Source organism: Ochotona curzoniae, unplaced genomic scaffold, assembly GCF_017591425.1.
Source record: "Ochotona curzoniae isolate NIBS_2020 unplaced genomic scaffold, NIBS_Ocur_1.0 contig_430, whole genome shotgun sequence".
Lineage (NCBI taxonomy): Eukaryota > Metazoa > Chordata > Mammalia > Lagomorpha > Ochotonidae > Ochotona > Ochotona curzoniae.
The window spans coordinates 458,448-482,751 of NW_024466219.1; the positions used below are offsets into that span (position 1 = coordinate 458,448).

At 60.8% G+C, this 24,304-nt stretch overlaps 1 protein-coding gene across 1 annotated transcript; it reads left to right on the top strand.

Annotated features, from left to right (window-relative positions):
• On the top strand, nt 1-22,868 carry RGSL1 (regulator of G protein signaling like 1). The gene is made up of 21 exons (XM_040985767.1): nt 1-13; nt 1,153-1,268; nt 3,726-3,800; nt 4,744-4,873; nt 7,344-7,448; nt 8,329-8,490; nt 9,017-9,948; nt 12,122-12,184; nt 12,592-12,811; nt 14,558-14,665; nt 16,089-16,191; nt 16,462-16,655; nt 16,968-17,085; nt 17,170-17,302; nt 17,770-17,899; nt 18,329-18,500; nt 19,521-19,659; nt 19,790-19,914; nt 20,244-20,350; nt 22,291-22,383; nt 22,740-22,868. The coding sequence occupies exons 1-21, from the start codon at nt 1-3 to the stop codon at nt 22,808-22,810; spliced, it is 3,309 nt and encodes a 1,102-aa protein (XP_040841701.1). The 3' UTR covers nt 22,811-22,868.
• The last annotated feature ends 1,436 nt before the right edge of the window (nt 22,869-24,304 follow it).

Genomic DNA, 24,304 nt, shown 5'->3' on the forward strand with positions numbered 1-24,304 from the left:
ATGAGCAATGCAGGTGAGTGCTCAGGGCTGGGGGTCTCCTGGCCCTGTAATCCATGCTGCCCCCTTCCAGCCTCTGCCCCTAGGGGATGGGAAGGGGAGCTCAGCCAGTGGGACACGTATGGACAAGTTCGGTGATCCAGCCATTGGCAGTGGTCCAGCGTGTCACAGTGTGGAGTGTGGCCTGGTTGAAGACGGAGCATGTGCAGGAAGCACAGTGCTGTGGGGAAGGCGCCACACAGGCCCAGCCCAGCCCTGTCACCTGCAGGCAAGGGGAAGCTGTTGGCAAAGGCCATCCTTCCACGTTTGAGGGGCTCACGAGGGCCGACAGGAGTCCATGGCCCCCATTACCTCTGAGAGGATGGAGCTGCTGAGCACCCTCTGTCCCTGGCCAGGAGAGAGAAGCACGAGGCCTGGTGGTGTCATGTGGCCGGGTGGGTGAGCGATGTCACCTGTCTCGCGGGAGACGCATGTCCACTAGGGCCTTGCGAAGTGGACAGCACAGGGACTGAGTGCACGGAGCCTCAGAGGCTAGGCCAGCTGGGGCTGGAGGGCCAGCTGGGGCTGGAGGGCCAGCCGGGGACCTGAAGGGCCAGCCGGGGACCTGAAGGGCCAGCCGGGGCTGGAGGGCCAGCCGGGGACCTGAAGGGCCAGCTGGGGCTGGAAGGCCAGCCGGGGACCTGAAGGGCCAGCAGCAGCTGGAGGGCTTCGGCCATAGTCTCCATGGACAATGAGGGTGGCGGGTCGGGTGCAGCTGCGTGGGGAACGTGTTTGAGGGACAGGTGCAGTGGCCTGGATGAGGGGGTGCAGAGTGCAGAGATGGGGCACGCAGCACGCAGGGGCTCCATGGAGGTGCCAGGAGAATGAGGGAGGAAATAGAGGGGAGGTGGGAGGGGGAGAGCAGAGAGAGAGAGAGGAGAGAGGGGGGAGGGCGAGAGAGGCAGCGTAGGACGGGGTTGTGTTGGGGACCGTGAGAGCAGAGTGTATGAGCATGAGTTTGTGACACTGTGAGAGGATGTGTGAGAGCCCTGGCATCCAGGCTGGCCAGTCCAGAGTGGCACCATCTGCCCGGCCCCCCACAGGGCAGGTCCCATCCCCCAGGCCCACCCCTCCCTCCGCCAAAGGTGGGCCCCCTCCCCCCAGCCCTCTCCCAAGGGCGGCCCCTCACCTTGGCCTTCTCCCTGGCAGAGCTCATCAAGTCCACAAACCTCATCATTCTGCTGGAGGATGAGATTTTCGCGGATTTTTTCAACACCTTCCTCTCCCTGCCGGTAAGCCCCTGGCTCTACCTAATGGCCCAAAAAGGTCAAATTGGAACCAGGACCCTGGTGCCTGTCTCTGGCTTTTCAGTTCCCACTCAGCAAATAAACATGATAGAACTTGGCTGACACTCTCAGGAGTCCTGCTGCTGCAGGTACCATGGCCTGGAAGGCAACAGTTCCACTCCTGTACCTCCTAGAGGGCACTGCACCCCACCCCCTCCCACAGTGCACCCCATCCCCTCCCAGAGTGCACCCCACCCCACCCTCTCCCACAGTGCACCACACCCCACCCTCTCCCACAGTGCCCTGCACCCCACCCTCTCCCACAGTGCACCGCACCCTCTCCCACAGTGCACCCCACCCTCTCCCACAGTGCACCACACCCCACCCTCTCCCACAGTGCACCGCACCCCACCCTCTCCCACAGTGCCCTGCACCCCACCCTCTCCCACAGTGCACCGCACCCTCTCCCACAGTGCACCCCACCCTCTCCCACAGTGCACCACACCCCACCCTCTCCCACAGTGCACCGCACCCCACCCTCTCCCACAGTGCCCTGCACCCCACCCTCTCCCACAGTGCACCGCACCCTCTCCCACAGTGCACCCCACCCTCTCCCACAGTGCACCACACCCCACCCTCTCCCACAGTGCCCTGCTCCCCACCCTCTCCCACAGTGTACCACACCCCCTCCCACAGTGCACCGCACCCCCTCCCACAGTGCACCCCACCCCACCCCCTCCCACAGTGCACCCCACCCCACCCCCTCCCACAGTGCACCCCACCCTCTCCCACAGTGCACCGCACCCTCTCCCACAGTGCACCCTACCCTCTCCCACAGTGCACCACACCCCCTCCCACAGTGCACCCCAACCCCTCCCACAGTGCACCACACCCTCTCCCACAGTGCACCACACCCTCTCCCACAGTGCACCACACCCCACCCTCTCCCACAATGCACCCCACCCTCTCCCACAATGCACCACATCCTCTCCCACAGTGCACCACACCCCACCCTGGGAGAGGAGAGATGAGCAATACAGAAGGGGCAAGTGGTGAGGAGCAGAGATGAAGAGGAGGCAGTGAGGAGAGCTCTGGAGACAGCACGGGCAGCGGAGGGACTGCGCAGCGAGGAGCAAAGGCCGTGTTGAGGAGGCTGGTATTCCTGCTGACTTAGGGGCCATGGTGGCAGTCAGCAGGAGGCCCAGGGTGAACCCTCAAGTGGGCTCCACCTGGAGGTCTGGATGATGGGGCACCCCTGGGGGTGTGGCTCACGCTCACTGTCGTGCTTGTGGACGGCGGCCAGACCCCGGTGACTTCCTGAGCAGCTCACAGAAACCTCCTGGAAGCACAGTGATGGGAGAGACCTAAGGCTGTCCTGGGCACTGAGGCTGCTGTGACTGTGGAACTCGGCAGCATTACGAGTGAACACTCCTGCCAGTGCACACCCTGACACCCCGCACGTCACACCCTGAAGGCAGCCTGCAGCCTCATTGCTGATGAGTAGCGTCAGATGGCGCAGTGACTCTGGTATGCTGAGAGACTGGCACACTCCAACAGCCTCAGGGCAGACAGCAGGTGTACCCCCTTCCATGTCCACCCCACCCCACCCCCGGCTCCACCGTTTCATCCCAGACTTCACTTTGCACTGCACTAATACGGGCCATAAGCTTGTGTGCACCCGAGCACTGGGTCTCTTCAGCACACGCATCTGAACATGGACAGTCCTGCCACTTTCCTAAAGGGCTGGGGGAGGGGCCAGGGGCCACGTCTGGGGCATGGTCAGGGGAGACAGCCACAGTGCCCTGATGGAAGCCCAAACCCAGCACCTCTCAAAGTGGGCCGTTTGAGGGGCGTGGTGAGATGGTTGACCTGGACAGGTCCAGACGCCGCCCTCAGTTCCAAGCCAACTGCCCCCGCGGTGGTCCCCTCTGGTCCTCTCAGTGTAACACTTGGGACGTTCTTTCTAGAGCTCACAGCCCTGGCCTTCAGGGTCTCAGTCCTCTGCTGTCTCCAAGGTTCAGGTAAACCCAAAGTTGCTCCTCACTGGGTGGTTCTCAAAGTGTGCATGGAGAGTGAGCAACGCACTGCACAGGGCCTGGGCCGCGAGCGCCTGGGTACCCACTCTGCAGGGCCTGGCTGCGAGCGCCTGGGTACCCACTCTGCAGGGCCTGGCTGCGAGCGCCTGAGTACCCACTCTGCAGGGCCTGGGCCGCGAGCGCCTGAGTACCCACTCTGCAGGGCCTGGCTGCGAGCGCCTGGGTCTCCGTCTTGCAGATAGCAGTATGGCTCCCAGGACCAGCAAGGCAGAAAGAAACATAACAATAGTTCTGATAGTTCTGTCGGGTCAGGCCACATAGCGCAAGGTGACTCAATGGGATTAGTTAACGAGCTCAACAGGACTGCACTGACCCCACTGTGGGCAGAAAGAGCAGCCCCACGCCTGTACTGTCTCCTTCTGTGCAGGTCTTTGGACAGACACCATTTTATACTGTGGAAAACTCACAGTGGAGCCTCTGGCCAAATATACCTTATGACTTGGTGAGTCGAGGTTGCGAATATCGAAGGGGCTTGCACAGGGCCAAGGGAGCTGCTGGCATCTGGGTTGGGAGAGGGAGGGGACACGTGGTGGGGTGAGGACTCTGGCAGGGACCAGGAAGCACAGAGCAGAGCCGAGGGCACCAAGTGAGGCAGATGGGACACTCTTGGGCCAGGAGTGTCTGGCCAGTCCTGACTCCTGCAGGTCCACTGTTGAACGGTGGATGCCTGGAGTACTGCACCAAGGGGAATGCTGGGGCCACGTGGAGGCAGCACACGTGGTGGGTGTGGGGCGGGGGAGCAGTCCTTGGGGCCATGTGAGGTGAGCCCAGCTGCAGTTTGCCACGGCCACTCTTCCTGGGACCTTTACTACTCCCGATCTTCTTTCAGGCTAAGTGGCTCCGCATTTCCCTGCCCATTGTCTTTCGTCCCCTCTCCGCCTTCCTGCTTGCTTCTTCCCCTTGGTTGATGTGACACCGCCCACCGCCCTCCCCTGCCCCGGGGCCTGCTCAGCTCAGCTCTTGGCCTCTGAGCTGCCAGCTCTGGTTCCCTGCGAGGCTTTCCACACAACCGAGAGACTCGCACTTTGGGAGTTCCCCTGCGTTCTGAGGTGGTGTGCCCCTCGGAGAGCCACCCTGGACTCTGGACGATGGCTCCTATGAGCCTCAGTGCGTTTGGTGCACGTGGGCCACGGATGTGGGATGCACACACATGAGCAGAGACAATGTGCTTGCAAAGGAAGTCCTGAGGGGAGGAGCCTCTTGTTTCCTTCCAGTCCTTTCACTCCTTGGCAGCCTCAGGCTTAGCCAACTGTCCTTCCGACGCCCACTCCCACTCAGTCAGCACAGCACTCGGCTCTCCCAGCCTGGTACTGCAAACCAAGTTTCTGTCACCAGAGCGCTTCGGCTCCATTCACCCTCCCTGTGGTCTTTGTGTTGGACTCCAGATCGTCAAGTACAAAGGATTACTGACCTGGTTGGAGAAATACCGGTTACCTTTCTTCTGCAAAACAAATCTGTGCTTCCACTACATTCTCTGCCAGGAGCTCATCGGTTTTGTGAAATCTCCAGAAGGAGGTAAGTACACACAGGCACACGTGTGTGGTGCACATACACTCACTGCATGTGTTGGTGTGTATGCACGTACAAGGTGTGTGTATATGCCTATACATGTGTGGGAAGTGTGTGTACAGGTGTGCATATACATGTGTGAACGTGTGCATTTCTGTAGTGTGTGTGCCTGCGTATGATGTATGCGTGTGTATAAAACAGGGAGGTCCCGCTGCATAATGAGCCTGCCCTGTCACAAGGTGCAAATGAATTAGTGCACGTGTGGGCAGCCTAGCCCACCCTGCAGCAGTAGCAGAAATCTTCAGCTGGCAACCTGTCACCACGAGCAGTAATAGGAGTCAGGCAGGCTGGACTGTTGACCCCACAAGGTCCTTTGTATATGTCAAGAGTCCCACTGCCTGGCCTAAGTTCCTGGAAACTGAAACCGTCTCCAGACTGGGCCCACCTCTCACCTGCTCTCCTGCCAAGACAGCAGACTGGGCCTCTTAGAACATCACTTCAGGACCAGGGAGGGGACCGTGGGAGCCCCCGCACCTGTCTTGTGGAGACCGCTAGAGCGGTGGCTGCTGCTCGGGAACTCCGCATCAGTTGGGGACCAAGGGCTGTGAGTCAGCCCGCATTGCTTAAGGTCCGTCCCCAGCACCGGGGCAGCCTCCTTCCCCACCCCTGCCCTGACAGGCGGAGCTGGGCATCGTGCTGGAGCAGCCTGCAGGAAGCTGGGGCCAATCAAATGGAGCAAAGACGGTCTGTCCTCCACACACCAGGACAGTGCTCTGACCAGGCTCCGTCCCTGCCACAGTGGGACTGGCCACTGTGGGGCACAGCCTGTCCTCAGGGCTGAGCCCTTCCCCACAACCTCCCCTCTTGGAAGTGAATGCAAGGTCTCTCCCACTCCTCAAACCTTTCTCTCTCTCTGTAATTTCACCTTTCAAATTAAAAATATACATTTTTTTTAAATAAAGACATGGCTCCTTTAAAGAGCAAAAAGCAATTGTGCCTGAGGAAGGTCTGCTGTCAGCTCCTGCAGGGAAGGCTGCGGAACCTTGAAAGTTCTGGAATGCTGAGGGCAGAGATGAAGTGCAAGCAGAACATGTCCACTGTCTTGAGGACAGCCTCACTCCACACATAGCCACCTTCTGGGGACTGCCTCCCCCCGCCCAGATGTCCACTGTCAGACGCCACGCAACACGCCTTGGTGAGGGAGGCCCTGGCTTTCTGAGACAGGTGGTGAATGGTCAGCCTGTGGAAGCTCCATGGCATGGCTGGCACTGCTGGCAGCCTGTGTGTGGCCCTGGCACATGTCCTTCAGACCCAGCAGACGCATCTCCCTCCCAGCCATGCTGACGCTGCTACCGCGTGTGCCCGTCAGTGGGGGAATGAGTCAAATGGGGGCAGTTCCACAGTCTTAACAAGGGTACCCACATGCCACCAAAAGACTAGATGTATGATGCCTCGTATGAGGGGCCCTGGGCAGTGTGGGAGGGCAGGGGTGGACAGGGAGCTGCTGGCCAAAGGCAGTCTCTGATCCCAGAGAGTTCTGGGGACAGATGGTTGTGGTGGTCGGAGGACCTTGTTAGCACATCCCTCAGCTGAGCCAGTGTGCCTCAGAGCCTGGAGAGCCCTGTGTGTCTGCCGGGCTCGGGCTTGCATCGGCTCCACACACCCCTGCACCTCTGCCCCCGCAGAAATGACCAGGATTCCAGAGGCCAGGGGCCCTCTGACTCACCCAGACAGTAGCCGTCGGGCTGTGCACAAGGCGGAGGATGCTGGGAGGAACCCATATCATGTCTCACCATGGATTCTCCCAGCCTCCCTTCTCACCGTGGACTCTCCCAGCTCCCCTTCTCACCGTGGACTCTCCCAGCCCCCCTTCTCACCGTGGACTCTCCCAGCCCCCCTTCTCACCGTGGACTCTCCCAACCCCCTTCTCACCGTGGACTCTCCCAGCCCCCTTTCTCACCGTGGACTCTCCCAGCCCCCCTTCTCACCGTGGACTCTCCCAGCCCCCTTTCTCACCGTGGACTCTCCCAACCCCCTTCTCACCGTGGACTCTCCCAGCCCCCTTCTCACCGTGGACTCTCCCAGCCCCCCTTCTTACCATGGACTCTCCCAGCCCCCTTCTCACCGTGGACTCTCCCAACCCCCTTCTTACCATGGACTCTCCCAGCCCCCCTTCTCACCGTGGACTCTCCCAGCCCCCCTTCTCACCGTGGACTCTCCCAACCCCCTTCTCACCGTGGACTCTCCCAGCCCCCTTTCTCACCGTGGACTCTCCCAGCCCCCCTTCTCACCGTGGACTCTCCCAGCCCCCTTTCTCACCGTGGACTCTCCCAACCCCCTTCTCACCGTGGACTCTCCCAGCCCCCCTTCTTACCATGGACTCTCCCAGCCCCCCTTCTCACCGTGGACTCTCCCAGCCCCCCTTCTCACCGTGGACTCTCCCAGCCCCCCTTCTTACCATGGACTTTTCCTGCAGCCGAGATGATGCGGTGGAAGACGGCTGACCAGTGGCTGCTCCAGAAATGCACCGCTGGGGTCCGTGGGATGTGGCGCTTTTGCTCCTATCTCAAGGGCAGTGCAGGTGGGTCCCCCTTCCTGGGTCCCCGCAGACAGCGAGGCACGCTGATTCCAAATGCAGTCAAGATGAGCCCTGTGAACCTGGGAGGTCATAGTGCAAGCTCCCAGAGTCCCTTCACTCACCCATCTGTTTGTCACCAGCTCCCTCATTCCACTTGGGCCCCCTGTAGCAGCCTCTGTGTTGGGGACCCCAGGCTGGACCACTGGGGTGCAGCAGGGAGAAGTGGGAGTCATCCCCAGGAAAAGGTGCCGGGCATATCCGGGCTTGACCTGGACGACAGCCCACTCAGCAGGACTGAGTCTGGCTGGGCAGAGCCCTCCCTCGGGGTGTCAAGTGGGGTCCCCCAGGGCCCAACCCCACAGAGTGCACACCTAACCATCATTGCTGGCACTTTGGTGCTCCTGTCCTTCTGGGTGCTGCCTGGAGTCCATGACCCAGTGGAAGTCGTCACCCGCACTGTCACTTCAGCAGCACCCAGATGTCCCCTGAGCCATCCTCAGACAGATGTCCCCTGAGCCATCCTCAGACAGGTGTCCCTGAGCCATCCTCAGACAGGTGTCCCTGAGCCATCCTCAGACAGGTGTCCCTGAGCCATCCTCAGAAGGTGTCCCTGAGCCATCCTCAGACAGGTGTCCCTGAGCCATCCTCAGACAGGTGTCCCTGAGCCATCCTCAGACAGGTGTCCCTGAGCCATCCTCAGACAGGTGTCCCTGAACCATCCTCAGACAGGTGTTCCGTGAGTGTCAGCAGCACAAGGTCTCCAAGGCCCCTGGCCAAGAGCACCCTTCCCACCTCCCTGCTGTTAGGGCTCAGCTGCCCGCGAGGCCAGGGGAGCGGCCCTCAGAGTGAGGCCGGGGCAGCTCCATGTCTATCTGGTCTGCAGGCGAGGAGCTGGTGGACTTCTGGATCCTTGCCGAGAAGATCCTGAGCCTGGATGAGACGGACCCGGAGGTGGAAGACCACTACCTGTCCCTGCTGCTGGCGCTCAAGGCCACCCACCTGCAGGAGGGCTCGCGGGTGGCCACACTCTGCAACGTGAACATCAGTGAGCACCACGCCCGGTGGCCACCACCTCCCAGCCCACACTGACAAAGGCTTAGCCAGGAGGCAGTGGAGATCCCCCAGCCCCTAGGCCGGGCATCGAGGTGGCAGGGACCAGGTACCCGAGAGGCCCCCATGTTGCCGTGGCCAATCACAGCACATGTGTCATGTATGCTAAGGATGATTTAAAATCTATCATTTAATGGAGACGGAGTATCCATCTGGTTTTTTATTCCCCCAGTGCCATAACAGTTGAGGCTGGACCAGACCAAAGCTGGGGCACTCAGCCCAGCTCTCCCACATGGGGGGCCTTACCTGCTGCCCGCCAGGGAGGAAACTAGCAGGAAGCCCACGTTGGAGTGTAGCCGGGGATCATACCTGGGCACCCTGATCGAGCACTCGGTGCACAAAGACTAGATTAAGCCTCTGCTCCAGGGGCTCACACTGCTAAGGGTGAAAAATCCTCTCTCCCTCTCCTCCCCTCCCTTTCCTCTCTCTCCCCCCTCTGTTGTCTCTCTTGTTCCCTGCAGAGTCCCTGCTGAACCTCTCCATCTGGCACCCCACGCAGTCTGTCAGCCGGAGGGAGACCCTCGGGCACATGCAGAAGGTTGCCCTGTTCAAGCTGCAGAGCTACTGGCTGCCCAACTTCTACACACACGCCAAGGCGCAGCTGGCCCAGCAGGAGGCGTGCCGTGGCCTGATGCAGGACTATGAGACCCGCCTGTGCAGCTTCTGCTGTGCCCACTCCGGCGGCCTGCCCCTCAACATGAGCATCCAGAAGGGCCCGTACGCCCAGAGGCGCTACTCAAGCCGCCACGCCAAGAAGAAGCTGTGGCAGCTGCTGGACTCTGGCTGCTGGTCCCTGGAGATGGACCTGCCACCAGATGCCGGGCCTGTACCGCCTTGGGCGAGGCCGGTCCCTCAGGCCCCATCCTCCAAGGACAGAGCCACGGACGAGGAGCTTGCCTACGGCTGGAAGGCCAGTGTGAGGTGCAGGGCCGCGGGCCACCTCCACATGGCTGGCCTTCTTGAAACACTCTGCTCCAGCCACCTGAAGACCGACACCCCCATCATCAACCACTCCTCTCAGACGCTGACCATTCGGGGTGCCCCTGGGCACAGCCGGTCCTGCGGCTGCACCCACTGGGCCCTGTGCGCCGACGCCTGTGCCGGAGGCCCCTTCCGGGACTTCCTGAAGAAGCTGAACCTGAAGGTGGAGACCCAGCTCCTGGACCTGTGGCAGGACCTGCACAGCTTCCTGGGTGTCCTCACGAGCAGCCGCAGGACCGGGAAGGCAGTCTTCCGGCACGTGCTGTGCAACAGGATCTGCCAGCTTTACCTGGGCGAGCACAGCCACCCACACCTGCCGCTCAAGCCACAGACGCTGCAGGGCCTGAGGGAGCTGCTGCCAGCGGGGGACGTGAACCCCTGGATTCCCAGGGCCCAGATGGAGATCTGCCAGGTGAGTGCCGCTGCCCGTAGCCCACACTGCCCTCCCAGGCCCGGGCTCCTCCGTGCCTGCCCCTTCCGGCTTCCCTCAGCCAGTCGCAGCTCCCAGGCAGAGCCCACATCACCTTGCCATGGCCAGGATCCTCCGTGCCTGCTCCCTCTGGCTTCCCTCAGCCAGTCGCAGCTGCCCAGGCCTTAGGCACTGATACCAGGGTCCAGTCCACAGGAAGCCGGGGCAATGACAAACACACGCCTCCACAAACGCTCTCAAGTGAACCAAACAATGGCAGGTTTCGAGAGGGGAATGGCAAGAGTAAATTTCAGAGCCCCAGGGCCAGAACCTGGTCAGACAGAATGGTCAGGTGATGGCAAAGACAGACAGTCCTTGCATTCATACCAGAGCTTTCCTGCAGACACAGGAGAATTCTGTCACGTGTGTGCTGTCCAGGAGAGAGCACGGGGGTCACAGAGCCAATCCCAAGAGTATAGGAAGACAAGAACAGTTCGAGAAGTCTTAATTGCATTCGATCACACTGAGAAAAATGGAAAAAGTGGATGAATGCAATGAAACAGCACACTCCTAGGCAGGTAAAAACAGGGGCGCCACAGACTGAGCCAGCAAGGGCCTTGTCAAGAGGGGTCCAGACCCTCACAACCATAGTGGCCCAGCAGGCTGAGCCTCACTTAGGGAGTGCTGGTTCCGGTCCTGGCTTCTCCGCTTCCCATCCAGCTCCCACTGGGTGCCAGAGGCAACAGAAGATGGCCCAGGTATTTGGCTCCTGCCACCTACGGCTCCTGGCTGCCACCTATTGCTGGCATTTGGGAAATAGACTGTCTCCAGCTGTAAGAGGGATTGAGGGTTAAGTACCTCTACCACAACACTGTGGGTCCTGCAAAGGCCAGGTGCCGGAGTGTCTGCCCAGGCTTGCTGCGGTCCTGCTGGGCCAGTGTGTGTTCTGAGCAGGTGCTGCTGACACAGGCCCAGTCCCCAGAGCCTAGAGGGCCATTGCGGGCCTCGGTGGAACGCACCTGTCATACCCTGCAACTTGGAGTCGCTGCCTGGCAGTGGTGACAGGGCAGCAGAAAAGCCTGGTATGTTGTGACGGAAAATGGTCCGAGGATTTAGATATGGCTTAGTTACACTTGCTGTTTATCAGTAGGAGAAGGGTTCCCCAGAGGGTCCTGGAAGCAAGCGTTAGAGAACATTTCTTGCATGTTAAACGGTCGAGCACTGAAGGGAATCTGTTAGGCAAAAGCTATTTATGAATTTCACTTTAAAAATTACTTGAGACCAGGTATTGTGCCCCTGTGCCCTGCCTCACTCCCAGGGCCGTGTGCCCCATCCCGTTCCTCACTCCCAGGTATTATGCCCCCGTCCCCTGCCTCACTCCCAGGTATTGTGCCCCTGTGCCCTGCCTCACTCCCAGGGCCGTGTGCCCCTGTGCCCTGCCTCACTCCCAGGGCCGTGTGCCCTGTCCCCTGCCTCATTCCCAGGGCCACGTGCCCCTGTGCCCTGCCTCACTCCCAGGGCCGTGTGCCCCGTCCCCTGCCTCACTTCTGCTACCTCCAGTCTAGAGGATGTGAAACCGTGAGTCAGACCTCAGTACAGGTGTCCCTCACAGATGCAAATGCCCCAGTCAGTGGACTTGCCAGTTAGCTCTTAGTAGGGCACTAGGACCCTGAGCCGGAGACCTGTGCCGAACTTGGTATCGTGATTTTGGATATGGGTATCCTAACCACTGGCAGCCAGCCGGACCTAGCACCCAACATGCATCGCCATAGCTCACACTACAGCCCTGCTTTCTTGCCAACTTTAGAAGGGCCCACATGTGTACATTCCACTCTGCAGATGCCAGCGTCCTGTGAGGCTCACTCCAGGCCCAAAGCCGGGACTCCATCTGGGTCTTCCCATGAGTTCAGCAGGACCCCTGCACTGGGACTATTCCTGCTGTGTCCCAGAGGCCCCAGCAGCTGCTGGGTCGAAGGTGCTTGATTCTCAGAGCCAAGATGACACTTGGATAAGAGCCCCATGTAAACGGATGAGAAGCAGGTCTATAAACCACTTGTTGCTTCTCCGGAAATTATGTTTAGTGCTGTGTGACGAGCCACTCCCAAGGCAAAGGCTTGTCCACTGGCCGGGGAGAGCCACAGCCCTACCCTGAAGCCGGCGCTGTGTCTGCTTGCAGGCCCTCAGCCCCTGGTACGAAGAGTTCCTAAATGAGGAGGATTACTGGTTCCTCAATTTTACGGTAGGAGCTTCTGCCCAGACGGATGGAGCAGCGGGAGGAGGGGCCCTGCTGCTCGAGGAACCTCAGTTGTTGAGGCAAGCCGAATATTCCCTGAAGGCAGCAGATTGGCCTATTCCCTGTGACCCCAATGGGCCTGAACTGTCCAGAGGACACTGACCTGGGAGTCACAGAGTCCCTCAGGCATTAAGAGCAACAACAGCTGCTGGGTACCAGGTGGGGTGGGGAGTGGACAGAGAAGGAGTAGGCGCATGCGGGGACATGAGGAAGTGGGCACAGGTGGGCACAGGAGGGAGTGGGCGCAGGTGGGCACAGGAGGGAGTGGGCGCAGGTTGCAAGCAACAGGAGAACTGGAGACCCTGACTTGTGCAGCTCATTCCTGCAGCCCACACCATCCTGCTTTCCTCTAGACTCAGAGCAGGCTCGTGAAAAGTCGGTGGCGAAAGACAGAGTCGGCAGATGGTGAGAGCAGCTTCCTGTGCAGGAGGCTCCAGGAGGCCCTGCTGCTGAGCCAGGCACTTGCTCACCTGGAGGAGATGGAGGCAGCAGAGTGGCAGAGGCTGGCCACAGAGGACCTGCGGCAGGGAGGGTCCCTGCAGGTCGAGCTCAGCTCTCCAGTGTTCCTGGCAGGTGAGGGGCCGAAAGCGGGACGTTCCCTACTTGTGCCCCAGTCACCCTGTGTCCAGGCTGCTACAGGGCAGTGGCCTTCTGGGTCACACAAACTTGTGATGTGGCTCCTGTGGAAGGTGGCAGAGTCAGGAACCCAGGCCAGACCAGCCCATGCCCTTCTGGGCACCACTTGAGTTTGCTCCACCTCACCAACTCCCACAAGCCCTCAGAGACGCACCTCTGTGGAGGCATCCTCCCTAGCGCCTCCCTCGACATTCCGCTCACCCACAGTGGAGAGACAAGTCCGGCTCACTGTCAGCCACACACTGACTCACAAAACGGGATGCTACTTCTCCTAGGCCTCAGTGCATTGGGGGCTATAAAGTTCACATGGGAGTATCCTGGAAGGTCTATAAAGTTACCCCAAGGGACAGCAGGAGTCCAGTGACTACTGGCCATTGCTACGCGCACTCCAGGGAGCTTTCCTGGGGAATCACCATTCAGAGGCAGGCAGGGCACAGCTCACGGTCCATCGCCTGGCCTCACAGCTCCCCAACCACTTGCTTGCAAATGCGTGTGCCCAGAGAAGGGGGAAACCCTTGCCACGCCTACACTGCCACCCAGGACGGTACAGCCCTCCACATGACACAGTGAGGACTCAGCCTACTTCCTGTGTGTGAATGTGTGCGTGTGTCTCTGTGTGTGTGTTCTGTGTGGTTCTGTGTAATTGTGTGGGTGGCTGTGGGTCTGACTGTGGTTCGGTGTGACTGTAAGTGTGAGTGTGTGACTTGTGAGGGTGTGCCTGTGTGTGGCTGTGAGCATATGTGTGAGTACGTGTGAATGTGTGACTGTGGCTCTGTGTGAGGGTGTGACTCCGTGTGTGTCACTCCCTGTCACTGCCAGCCTCGGTCCTGCCCTTTAGAGCCTGGACCCAGCCTGATGGAGCCCACACAGAGGCTTCAGTTCCCTGTGGCGACTGAGAACCCCAGAAAGACGGGATCGCCAAGGTCCCCCTGCAGGGGAGGGGTTGACCTGGACCAAGGACCCAGGGAGTCGCTGCTGTCTCCGCTGCGGTCAGGTTCTCGCGGCCGAGACACCTCACGAGCCATAGCCCAGGGTTCCTGCCAGCACCAAGGAGACCATCAGAACAAACCCCACTGCTCCGGGCGCCTGCGAGCGTCTTCTCCTAGGCCTGCTCACCTGGCTTTCCCACCCCGGCACCTCATGGGTATGACCAGGGTCACCTCCCAGTTTCCATTCATGGGTCGGAAATGGTTGCCTAGGGATTGGCATAGTAGCATAGTAAGATAATCTTTCACCTGAAACACCAGCATCCCTTAGGGGCACTGGTTTGTGTTCTGGCTACTCCATTTCCCATCCAGTTCCCTGCTCATGGCCTGGGAAAGCACAGGAAGATGGCCCAGAGCTTTGGGGCACTACACCTGCGTGGAGGCCAGAATGGCTCCTGCTTTCAGATTGGCTCAGCTCTGGCCATTTCACTCAAGTGAGGAGTGACAGTGAATGGAATGTGTCTCTGTCTCTCCTCTCTGTAAATCTCCTTTTTAAATAAAAATAAAATAAACAGCACCACTGCATCAAGAGCACCAAATCCCCTTGCGAGGAGCTGTGACGTGCGAGCCTTGGGGCTGCCGCTCTGTTGTCTGGCAGTCACAGCTGAGATGCCAGGGGGGTGGGCAGACTGCAGTCCCTGCTCTGATTGGGCCGTGGAACAGCTTCACCCAGGCCTTGTCCTTCCTCCCACCACAGACTTCAGCAAAATGACCTTCGAGGAGCTCTGCTCCAAGAACCCCAAGGTGGCCATTGAGAAGATCAGTGCCGACTACAGAGCATACTGCGAGAAGGCGCCCCCTAAAGGCAGGTGTTGGTGCAGCATGGGGAGGGCACCCAAGGGCCTAGAAGAAACCTGGGAGAATGCACACAGAACAGGCAGGACTGTATGTACTTGGGAAAACACCCCTACACAGGTGAGAACACCCCTGAGGGGAGGGTGGTAACCCTGTGAGGACACCCCTACACCCCTGAGGGGAGGGTGATAACCCTGTGAGGACACCCCTACACCCCTGAGGGGAGGGTGATAACCCTGTGAGGACACCCCTACACCCCTGAGGGGAGGGTGATAACCCTGTGAGGACACCCCTGAGGGGAAGGTTTTAAAGGTTCTCCTCTCACCATGTTGGCCTTCTGTGCCTGGGCTCCACTATTCCCTCATTTTAATATTTTTGTTAATGAACGTCCTTAAATGTTCCCATCTCCAGTGAACCTTCTGCATGGGGTGGACTGCTCCTAGAAGACATTCCTGAGTGTAGACTCTGCCTACACTTCAATATGGCCATGTCCTAGGGGGAGGCTTGGGCAGTTGACCCCTCACCTCTTTGGGAACCTGGTGACTGCTGCCACCCCCAGCCGAGTGTTGCGCACCTCGGCTCCTCTTGTCCTCGACAGGACACTCAGTGTGTCTGGGGCACGATCCGTCCTCCTTGGCAGCCCAGACACAGGTGTGTGCTGGATACTGGCTGAGCAGGGCCTGGGAAAGGAAAGGCATGGCTCTTGGGAGAACTAGAGACTGCGTAGCTGACCCTGATTCTGCCAGCGTTTGCTAACCACAAAGCCAGAGGTGTGGAAGGCAGGGCACGGAGGAGACTGGCAGCCCAGGCCTTGAGGTAGAGGAGGTACTGTGGGATCTGCATACAGACAGGGCTGGGGACAGGAGCAAGAGGGGGAGCTGGGGTGAGCAGCGTGAGGAGGAGGAAACTGGCTTTGAGATCCTAGCCAGGCTGTCCCATGGAGTCATAGCCCCGTGAGGTCACAACCCCGTGAGGTCACAGCCCCATGAGGTCACAACCCCCATGAGGTCACAGCTTCATGAGGTCACAGCCCCATGAGGTCGCAGCCCCATGAGGTCACAGCCCCATGAGGTCACAGCCCCGTGGGGTCACAGCCTTGTGATGCCATAGCCCTGTGAGGTCGCAGCCCCATGAGGTCACAACCCCATTAGGTCACAGCCTTGTGAGGTCACAGCCTTGTGATGCCATAGCCCTGTGAGGTCACAGCCCTGTGAAGTCACAGTCCCGTGAGGTCATAGCCCCATGAGGTCACAGCCCCCATGAGGTCACAGCCCCGTGAGGTCACAGCCCCCATGAGGTCACAGCCCTGTGAGGTCCCTGCCCTGTGAGGTCACGGCCCCATGATGTCACAGCCAGGGCTGTCCCACACAGGCAGCAGACAGTGCTCTTTCTCCTGGTGTCGCAATGTCCCCCCATTTTGTGGTTTTGCTCAGATTTCACCATGGAAATTGTCAGGGAGCCCAAGAAAGCACCTGCCCCCAGGAAGCTGTCCTTCTACAGGAAGGCGGGCCTCAGGAAACCATCCGTCAGACCCCGGTAGGCGGCCCGGGCCACCCCCGCCTCTGTCCCCCCACCCAGATGTACCCTGGGTGGCTCTCTGTCTCCCATAGCGAATGCCCCTTGGCGTGTGCTGAGCTCCCAGCACCTGCTGTGGGCCCCCATCCGATCAGCGCCCAAGCCTCCCCATCCAGCAGCACCCTGTCTTGCAGGAACCTGACCGAGATCCTGCTGAGCTCCCAGCACCTGCTGTGGGCCCCCCCCGATCAGCGCCCAAGCCTCCCCATCCAGCAGCACCCTGTCTTGCAGGAACCTGACCGAGATCCTGCTGAACCCGCAGCACCTGGACTTCTTCCGCGAGTTCCTGAAGGAGCGCAAGGCCGAGAGCCCGCTGCAGTTCCTCGTGGCCGTGCATAAGCTCAGCACCGAGACCAACGAGAAGCTCTACAAGTCATCCCTGGAGAACATCATCAAGACATTCTTCCACGGCAAGCTGCCGCCCGGTGCGCCCCGCAGCCCCACAGGAGCCAGGGAGGGAGGCCGCTCGCACGCCCCTCCCTTGCTTTACTCAAGCTTAATCCCAAAGTCGGGGGTTCTCCTCACTGCATGCGGGACGGACAGCGCGCCCCGTCCAGCCCCGGGTCCTGGACTCCGCTTCTGGGCACCGCCTGCAACCAACAGGGGGCAGGGGCGGGGCTGAGGACACTCCACTCAGGTTTTTGACTGAGGTGCGCGTCAGTGCCAGCTGGAGACACTGGGAGGGGAGGACAGTCAGCCACCCCAGTGACAGCTGCCCACCTGCCCTGTGCTGGCAGAGGAAATGCTGCAGTGCAACGTCCCCATCCTGCGAGAGATCACCAACATGAGGCGCGTCAGCACCACGACCCTGCTGATGCTCCAGGGCCACGTCACCAAGTCGCTGGAGGAGAAGTGGTGAGGCCCCCGCCCCAGCTCACGGGACACAGGTCTGCGAGCTGGACAGCTTGGCCTGGCACAGCGGGCCTCTGTCAATCGCAGGCTGAAGGAGTACCAGGACCTGTTCCCAGCCCGGCCTCTGGAGACAGACGTCGACATGCCCTCAGCGCCCCGCAAGCCATCTAAAGTCACCACGGCGGCCACTGTGACCTCGACGTACTTGCAGGACTCCCAGGTCAGCGAGCGTGAAGACGCAGATGGACAAGACGGCTGCCAGAGCCTGCTCACGTTCTCCTGTGGTCTGGGATGGGCGTCTGGCCCCCAGGATAGGGGCTCTGTAAGACTAGGTGCTTCCCCCGACCCAGAGGGAAACGGCTCTGCTCACTTAGTGTGCTCTGCCTCCTGTCCTTGGGTGACATGCCACCTTTGTCCTGCCCCCGCCCCTGTGCTCAGCTCCTGCCCCTTGCAGTCAGCACAGCTGGGATGGTCACAGCTGGGTGCCGCAGCCCAGCCCTACCTGGCTGAGAGAGACTGAAAAGCTGCAGCTGCTGGGGCCCACTGTGCCAACTCTGGCCTCCGTCCTGCCTCTGCCACCTTGGGCCGGGGGCCAACGGCGACCCCATCCAGGGGCTCTGGGTGGTCAGTCCTGTGGCCCTGCCAAGCCACGCACTGAGGCCCTGTCTGCTCCCCGACCCCTGATAGAAGAGAGGCTGGATGAAGATGGTCAGCTTCATCAAGAGCTTCTGCAAGTACCGCAGGTTCACGGCCGATGCCAGCAGGCGCCAGGAGTTCGAGGACTACCTGCACCTGGAGATGTACAACCACAAAGAGAGTAAGTCAAACTCTGCCGTGGCCACACTGTGTGCCCAGTGCTCACTGGATGTGGCCACTCTGCATGCTCCGTGCTCACAGTCCCCGTGGCCGCACTGCATGCCCAGTCCAAAGTGTCCACACAGCTTCTGTGCAGAATTTGTATGGCTCCAGTGGGTCCCGTTCCTGAGCAGGCACCATGGACTATCCTCCTACTGATGCCCTATGGTCATCACACAGACCATTAGCCTGAAGTGAGGCTGGGCCCAGGTAGGTCATGTCCACAGGCTGACCATGTCCACAGGCTGATCATGTCCACAGGCTGACCGTGTCCACAGGCTGACCATGTCCACAGGCCCAGAGCACAGAGCCATGGTCGGCTTCCTCCACCTTGGCTTGGGCCAAGGAGTGACCACGTTAGATCTGAGTACAGGTCTCTCACTCCTGCTAGACTTCACCTCGCCCAACGTCACGGGGCGTCCGACCTTCCTGTCCCCCAGCACACGGAGTGCAGACCAGGAGAATGGGGAGCCCGGCCTTGCCAAGCGCCGCATATTCGGCCATAGGATCATCACCATCAACTTCGCCATCAACGACCTGTACTTCTTCTCTGAGATGGAGAAGTGAGTCTCTCCTCTTTCCCCCCACTGAGACCACTGAGCCTGCAAGAGCCGCCAGGCGGGGGAGGCTTCGGGGCTCCCTGAGCACTGCCCCTGCCAGGCTGTGAGGCTGGGATCCTCTGGTGTTTTGGTGGAAGTGGCAGTTGTGACTAGAGAAACCACATGAGCCCAGCCCTCATTCCCCAGTGGGCTTCAGTGCTGTGGGGAGTCCATGGCCTCTCCCTGCCAAGCTCCCTAACACCACCAGCTTAAAAGTGGAACAAGAATTCAGAGGTTCCTGCAGAGCAGTCTAACCTCCTGGGTCCCAGACTTGCCTGCTTGGATGCATCAGGGAACCACACAATGGCTAACTCGGGAGCCATGTTCTAGAACCCTCCGGCAGGACTACAATGCTTCAGTGCATTCAGATCTCTTTCTCAAGGATCAGCACTTTCTGCCAGTCTTCGCTGGGTAGAGATTAGGGCTACGAGCACAGCAGGCAGAGGCAGTGGCTGCTGCAGAGACACGTGACCTGGTCCTGAGGCAGCTCCCGGGGGACCTGGGGCAGAGGTGTGGGGGGCTAATACCCTTGAGAGAACTAAGGCGAAGGGGTATCCTGGGTGGAGAGAACCCGGCCACACCCCGAGGGTCTTCGCTTAGCTAGCTGTGGGTGTGGACCTGGATTTGCAGGCAGCTCCAGTGATGTGTCCCTCTTCGCAGTGGCCAGTGACGGGCACAGGCAGGGGTCTGGGTGTAGGAGAGGTCGCATACGCAGACAAGGGATTGCACTGAGACCACTGAGTTCCCGGGCACCTCTAAGGACAGGGCTGTGAGGGGTGGCCAGGGGAGCGGAGGGGCCCTGCAAGCCCTCTGTCCCCTCCCCGATCCTGGCCTGACTGCACGGGGGTGCTTGCCGGGGGCTTGGGCAGCTCAGCATAGAGGGCAGCCAGGGCCAGGGTGGACAGACAGCTCACGAGCAGGGCCCATGGCCACTTGCCGACGGGCAGGTTGTGGTGAGCCAGTGCAGCCCGGTGCTGCCCACAGGTTTAACGAGCTGGTGAACTCAGCCCACAAGCTGTATGGCAGCCGGGCCCCGAGCGAGAACGACGTGGTGCTCCTGAGGAACAAGGCCAGCGTGGTCATCAAGCTCTTCCTCAGCTCCGATATCCCGCCCAAGCTCAGGGTAGGCAGGCCCCAGCCGTGAGATTCCGCCCATGGACCCCAGAGCCCTGGGCAGACAGCCAGCCAGCTCGGATGGGCCCACCAAGAGTGCCAGGGAGGGCTCAGCCAGGACTGGCCCCTGCCCTCGGCAGGTGAACATCTCTGAGGCTCAGAAGGACGCTGTCCTCGCCGCCTTCAACGAGGGGCATCTGGACCGCAGCATCTTCCACGGGGCCATCATGTCCGTCTTCCCTGTTCTCATGTACTTCTGGAAAAGGTAGCCATGTCCCTGGGTCTCGGGGGACACGTGGAACTCCCTGTGCCTTCTCCCGGCCCCGAACCAGGACTTCCAGCTTCCTGGTCTTAGGCTGGGGGTGGGAGGGTGCTCTAAGAGCATCTACCGAGCCCCAACCTGCCCTACTCGGTCCTTGGAAATGAGGGTGCCAGGGAGCAGGGCGCTCAGGTCGGGGCTGGGAGTGGGGTTGGCTGCAGGGGTCAGCTGGGGCCTGAGGCCTGGCTGTGGTAGGGACAGTCTTTCCTGCCCACTGCCTGCTGCATCCCCTTGGCTGGACACGCAGGTCTTCTAGTGACCAGAGTGCCCCATAGGTTCTGTTCCTGGAAGGCTGTCCGCTCGTACCTGGAGTACAGGGGCCACAGGCTCAAGGACAGGAACCCGCCTAAGCCCAGCTACAAGTACCCGCCATGGAGCGGAGGTGAGGCCCCCATGCCACAAACCACGACTGGCACTGGCCTGGCAGGGGGCAGCGAGGTCTGAGGCTGACCCTGGATTTCACAGGGCACAGGGTGTCTGCTGGACGCTGGAGCATCCCTGACACAGGCCTCGAAGAAGCAGAACATGGGGTGAGGGCCCCTGAACCAGTCTTGCCACCCACCCATACCACTGCCCAGGGCCAGAGGCCCACCACGGGATCACAGCAAGGGGTGGCGTCACCACGGCCACAGGGTCACAGCACGGAGTGGGCATCCATCATGGCATGAGGTCACAGCACGGGGTGGGCATCCACCATGACACAAGGTCACAGCACGGGGCGGGTGTCCACCATGGCCACAGGGTCACAGTATGGGGTGGGCATTCATTTTGGCATGAGGTCACAATGTGGGTGGATGTCCACCATGGCCACGAGGTCACAGCACGGGGTGGGTGTCCACCATGGTCATGGGGTTACAGTGTGGGGTAAGCATCCACTATGGCCACATGGTCAGAGTTTGTAGGGAGCACCACCATAGCCATGGGGTCACAGTGTAGGTGGGTGTCCACCATGGCACGGGGTCACAGCATGGGGTAGGCGTCCACCATGGCACGGGGTCAGTGTGGGGTGGGTGTCCATCATGGCACAGGGTCACAGTGGGGGTGTAATTGGGTGTCCTTAATGACCATGGGTCACATTGTGAGGCTGTGGGGGTGTTTCAGTTGTCTGTCACACCCTGTCCCATGGGCAGCACTCACTGTGGGCATCCAAGGGGTGAGGTGGGCCACAGGGTACAGCTTCTCTGGGAAACAGCTCCAGTGTTGGAGGGAAACACACATTACAAATAATTTGCATGGATTTCAAAAGTTTGTACTAAAGCAGAGTTTTTAATGTCACTGTCCCATGAACTCTTTGGAATGCCAGAGTAAATTGTTTTTATGAAGGCATGAGGGAGATTCAGGCTTGGAAGACAATGCCTTTGGGGAGTCCAATTATATGGGTTCATTAATTCCCATGCCTTGGCACCGAATCATGTACGTTAGCATGCAGTCTGTGTGCCACATAATCACACAAATGCACATGTGACCCTTCCTGACGTAGAAGCCTGCCTGAACTCAGAGGAAAATGTTTTAAGGCAGGGAGAGTTAGGACATGGCCTAAGTCTGCAGGTAGAAAGTTTTGGAAACCAGAAAACAGGTCTGAGAAGATTGGGACAGGACAGCTCAGCACAGGAGAGCTAAAGCTGCAACCCTTCCCCTACAGGGCTGAGTCCTCTGGGGGACAGCACCACCTGCTCTGCTCTGGCATTTGTCCTCAGCCCTGTGCCAGTCCAAGGCCTCAGATGTCCATCACCCCCATGGCCCGCCCCCTCACACGTCCATCACCCCCATGGCCCGCCCCCTCACACGTCCATCACCCCCATGGCCCGCCCCCTCACATGTCCGTCACTCCCAAGGCCCGCCCCCTCACACGTCCATCACCCCCATGGCCTGCCCCCTCACACGTCCATCTCTCCCAAGGCCCGCCTCCTGCAGCTTGTCCTGCTCAGTCCTGCCCTGAGGGCTCCTGCCCACGCAGCTGCTGCATGCTGACCCCAGAGCGCTCCTGGGCCCTGCCCCTGCCTGGGACATCTCAGCACACTCGGGTGGGCGGTGTCTGCTAGGACAGGAGGGAATACAGCAGGAGGAAAAGGAGAGGAGACGGCAGGTGCCCCCGGAGACCCTGGGCTCCCACCCTGGCCAGCCTCCCACAGGAGGAGGCCAGGTCACTGCCCTGCCCCCAGCTGCCACAGAGAAGCTAGGCACCTGAAGCCCCTGCGCCCTCCGCCTCACACTGAGCCCGGGCTGGACGCTGCCCATCAGACACACCCAGCAGGGCCTGGCGATGCACTGAGGGCACGGTCAGTGTGGTGGAAGGGAGCTGACGCCCTCCTCTCGTCCCAGGAGACCATGCCGTTCTGAGGTTCTCCTTGCTGCGTGGCGTCGAGTGGCTGCGGCCCCAGCAGCGGGAGGTGACATCCAGCCCAGCCCAGAACTGTGAGTCAGGGCTGGACACCCGAGCCCCAGCCCCTGCTCAGCCCTGGGGCGGGCAGCGGGAGGACACTGGGAGTGGCCGTGGGGGCACCAAGAGGGTCTCCAGTGCTGTAGGCTGCACTGCCCTTAGCTGAGTCATCAGGTGCCTTGGCAGGGTCCTCTGCTGCCCTCACCACCCAGGACTGCATGCGGAGGCCCTGAGCCAGACCCCTCACCCCCTGTTCAGCCCCATCCCCCCTCAGGCGCTGGGGTCCCACAGGGAGAGGCGGGATGGGTCCCAGGGCTATCCAGCCCCGAGGCCGTGGCCCAGCCTAACCTCACGTGTGTGTGTGTGTGTGTGTGTCCGTCCTTGACCTCAGCATCTTCCAGCAACCTCACCCAGATGCGACTGGTGTTGTCCTCAGGGCAGCTCTGCTCCGTCCCGGGGTAGGTGCGGCCCGGCTGGAGAAGGGTTCCCTAGCGTGGGGGCAGGCTCCTTCCTAACCTACTGTGGCTCTATCACTACCACTACCTGTGCCCAGGTGCACCAGCCCTGCAGGGAGAGAGGCACGGGGCAGGGCTGAGCCCAGCTCACATAGGCAGCAAGTGCCCCAAGGGCAGGGTGGGGTGGCCGCGGGGGCTGGGCGAGCCAGGCTGTAGACTGCAACCCTGGGAGGCCAGCCCAGCCCGCAGGAGGTGACCACGTCTCCCTGAGCCTGTTCCCGAGGCGCCAGCCTGGAGATGACCACGGGTTTCCGAGGGCAGCTCCGGGATGGCCCTACTGATACCAGTCACCCCTGCTCATCCTCAGACAAAAACTGCCCCACTCCAGAAAGGAGAAGTGAGGGGGACCAGCAGGACACCAACAGCCCAGCAACACTGGACACCAAAGCCCCCAGAAGCATCAAGATGGCAGTGGTGACCCCACAACCTCCAGACCCCAAAACAAGGGTAAGGCAGGATATAGGCCTGGAGAACACACCTGGGCCTGGGCACCCACCTGGGCCTGAGGCACCCACCTGGGCCTGGGGCACCCACATGGGCCTGGGGCACCCACCTGGGCATGGGGCGCCCACCTGGGCCTGGGGCACCCACCTGGGCATGGAGCACCCACATGGGCATGGGCACCCACCTGGGCATGGGGCACCCACCTGGGCCTGAGGCACCCACCTGGGCCTGAGGCACCCACCTGGGCATGGGGCGCCCACCTGGGCCTGGGGCACCCACCTGGGCCTGAGGCACCCACCTGGGCATGGGGCGCCCACCTGGGCCTGGGGCACCCACCTGGGCCTGAGGCACCCACCTGGGCATGGGGCGCCCACATGGGCCTGGGCACCCACCTGGGCCTGGGGCACCCACCTGGGCCTGAGGCACCCACCTGGGCATGGGGCGCCCACATGGGCCTGGGGCACCCACCTGGGCATGGGGCGCCCACATGGGCCTCCTGGGGCCAGAAGACCCCAGAGAGAGTGCTGCATGGTGCGCTGCACAATAATGCCACAGAAATCCCTCTCCACCTTGACCTGCCTGACTCAGCTGCTGTCACACGCACAGCCCTCTCTGCCTTGCCCCTGCCCTGCGCCCCATCCTCCTGACTTATCTCCTTATATCAGGTCTCACCCCTGCACACTGAGGCCATGTTTGAGCCCTCCTCCCCTCCAAGTGAAAATCTTTCTCCCATTCCTTGCTTGGAACCCCTCAGCTCTCCAGGCACACACGAGGCCACTGAGACTCGACCTGGTGCCTCCCTCCAGCCGCCCACACACTCCACTGGCTAGCAGCTCTCGCTTCTGTGCACCTGGCAGCCGTGCACACCAGCCAGCTGCCCCCAGTCGGTCCTGCCCATCCTGAAACGGCTCTCCCAGGCACAGGGCCCAGGCACCAGCTGTGGATCAGGAGGCGGTCGTACAGCTGCCCAGCACAGTCATGAGGCAGACAGAAGAGC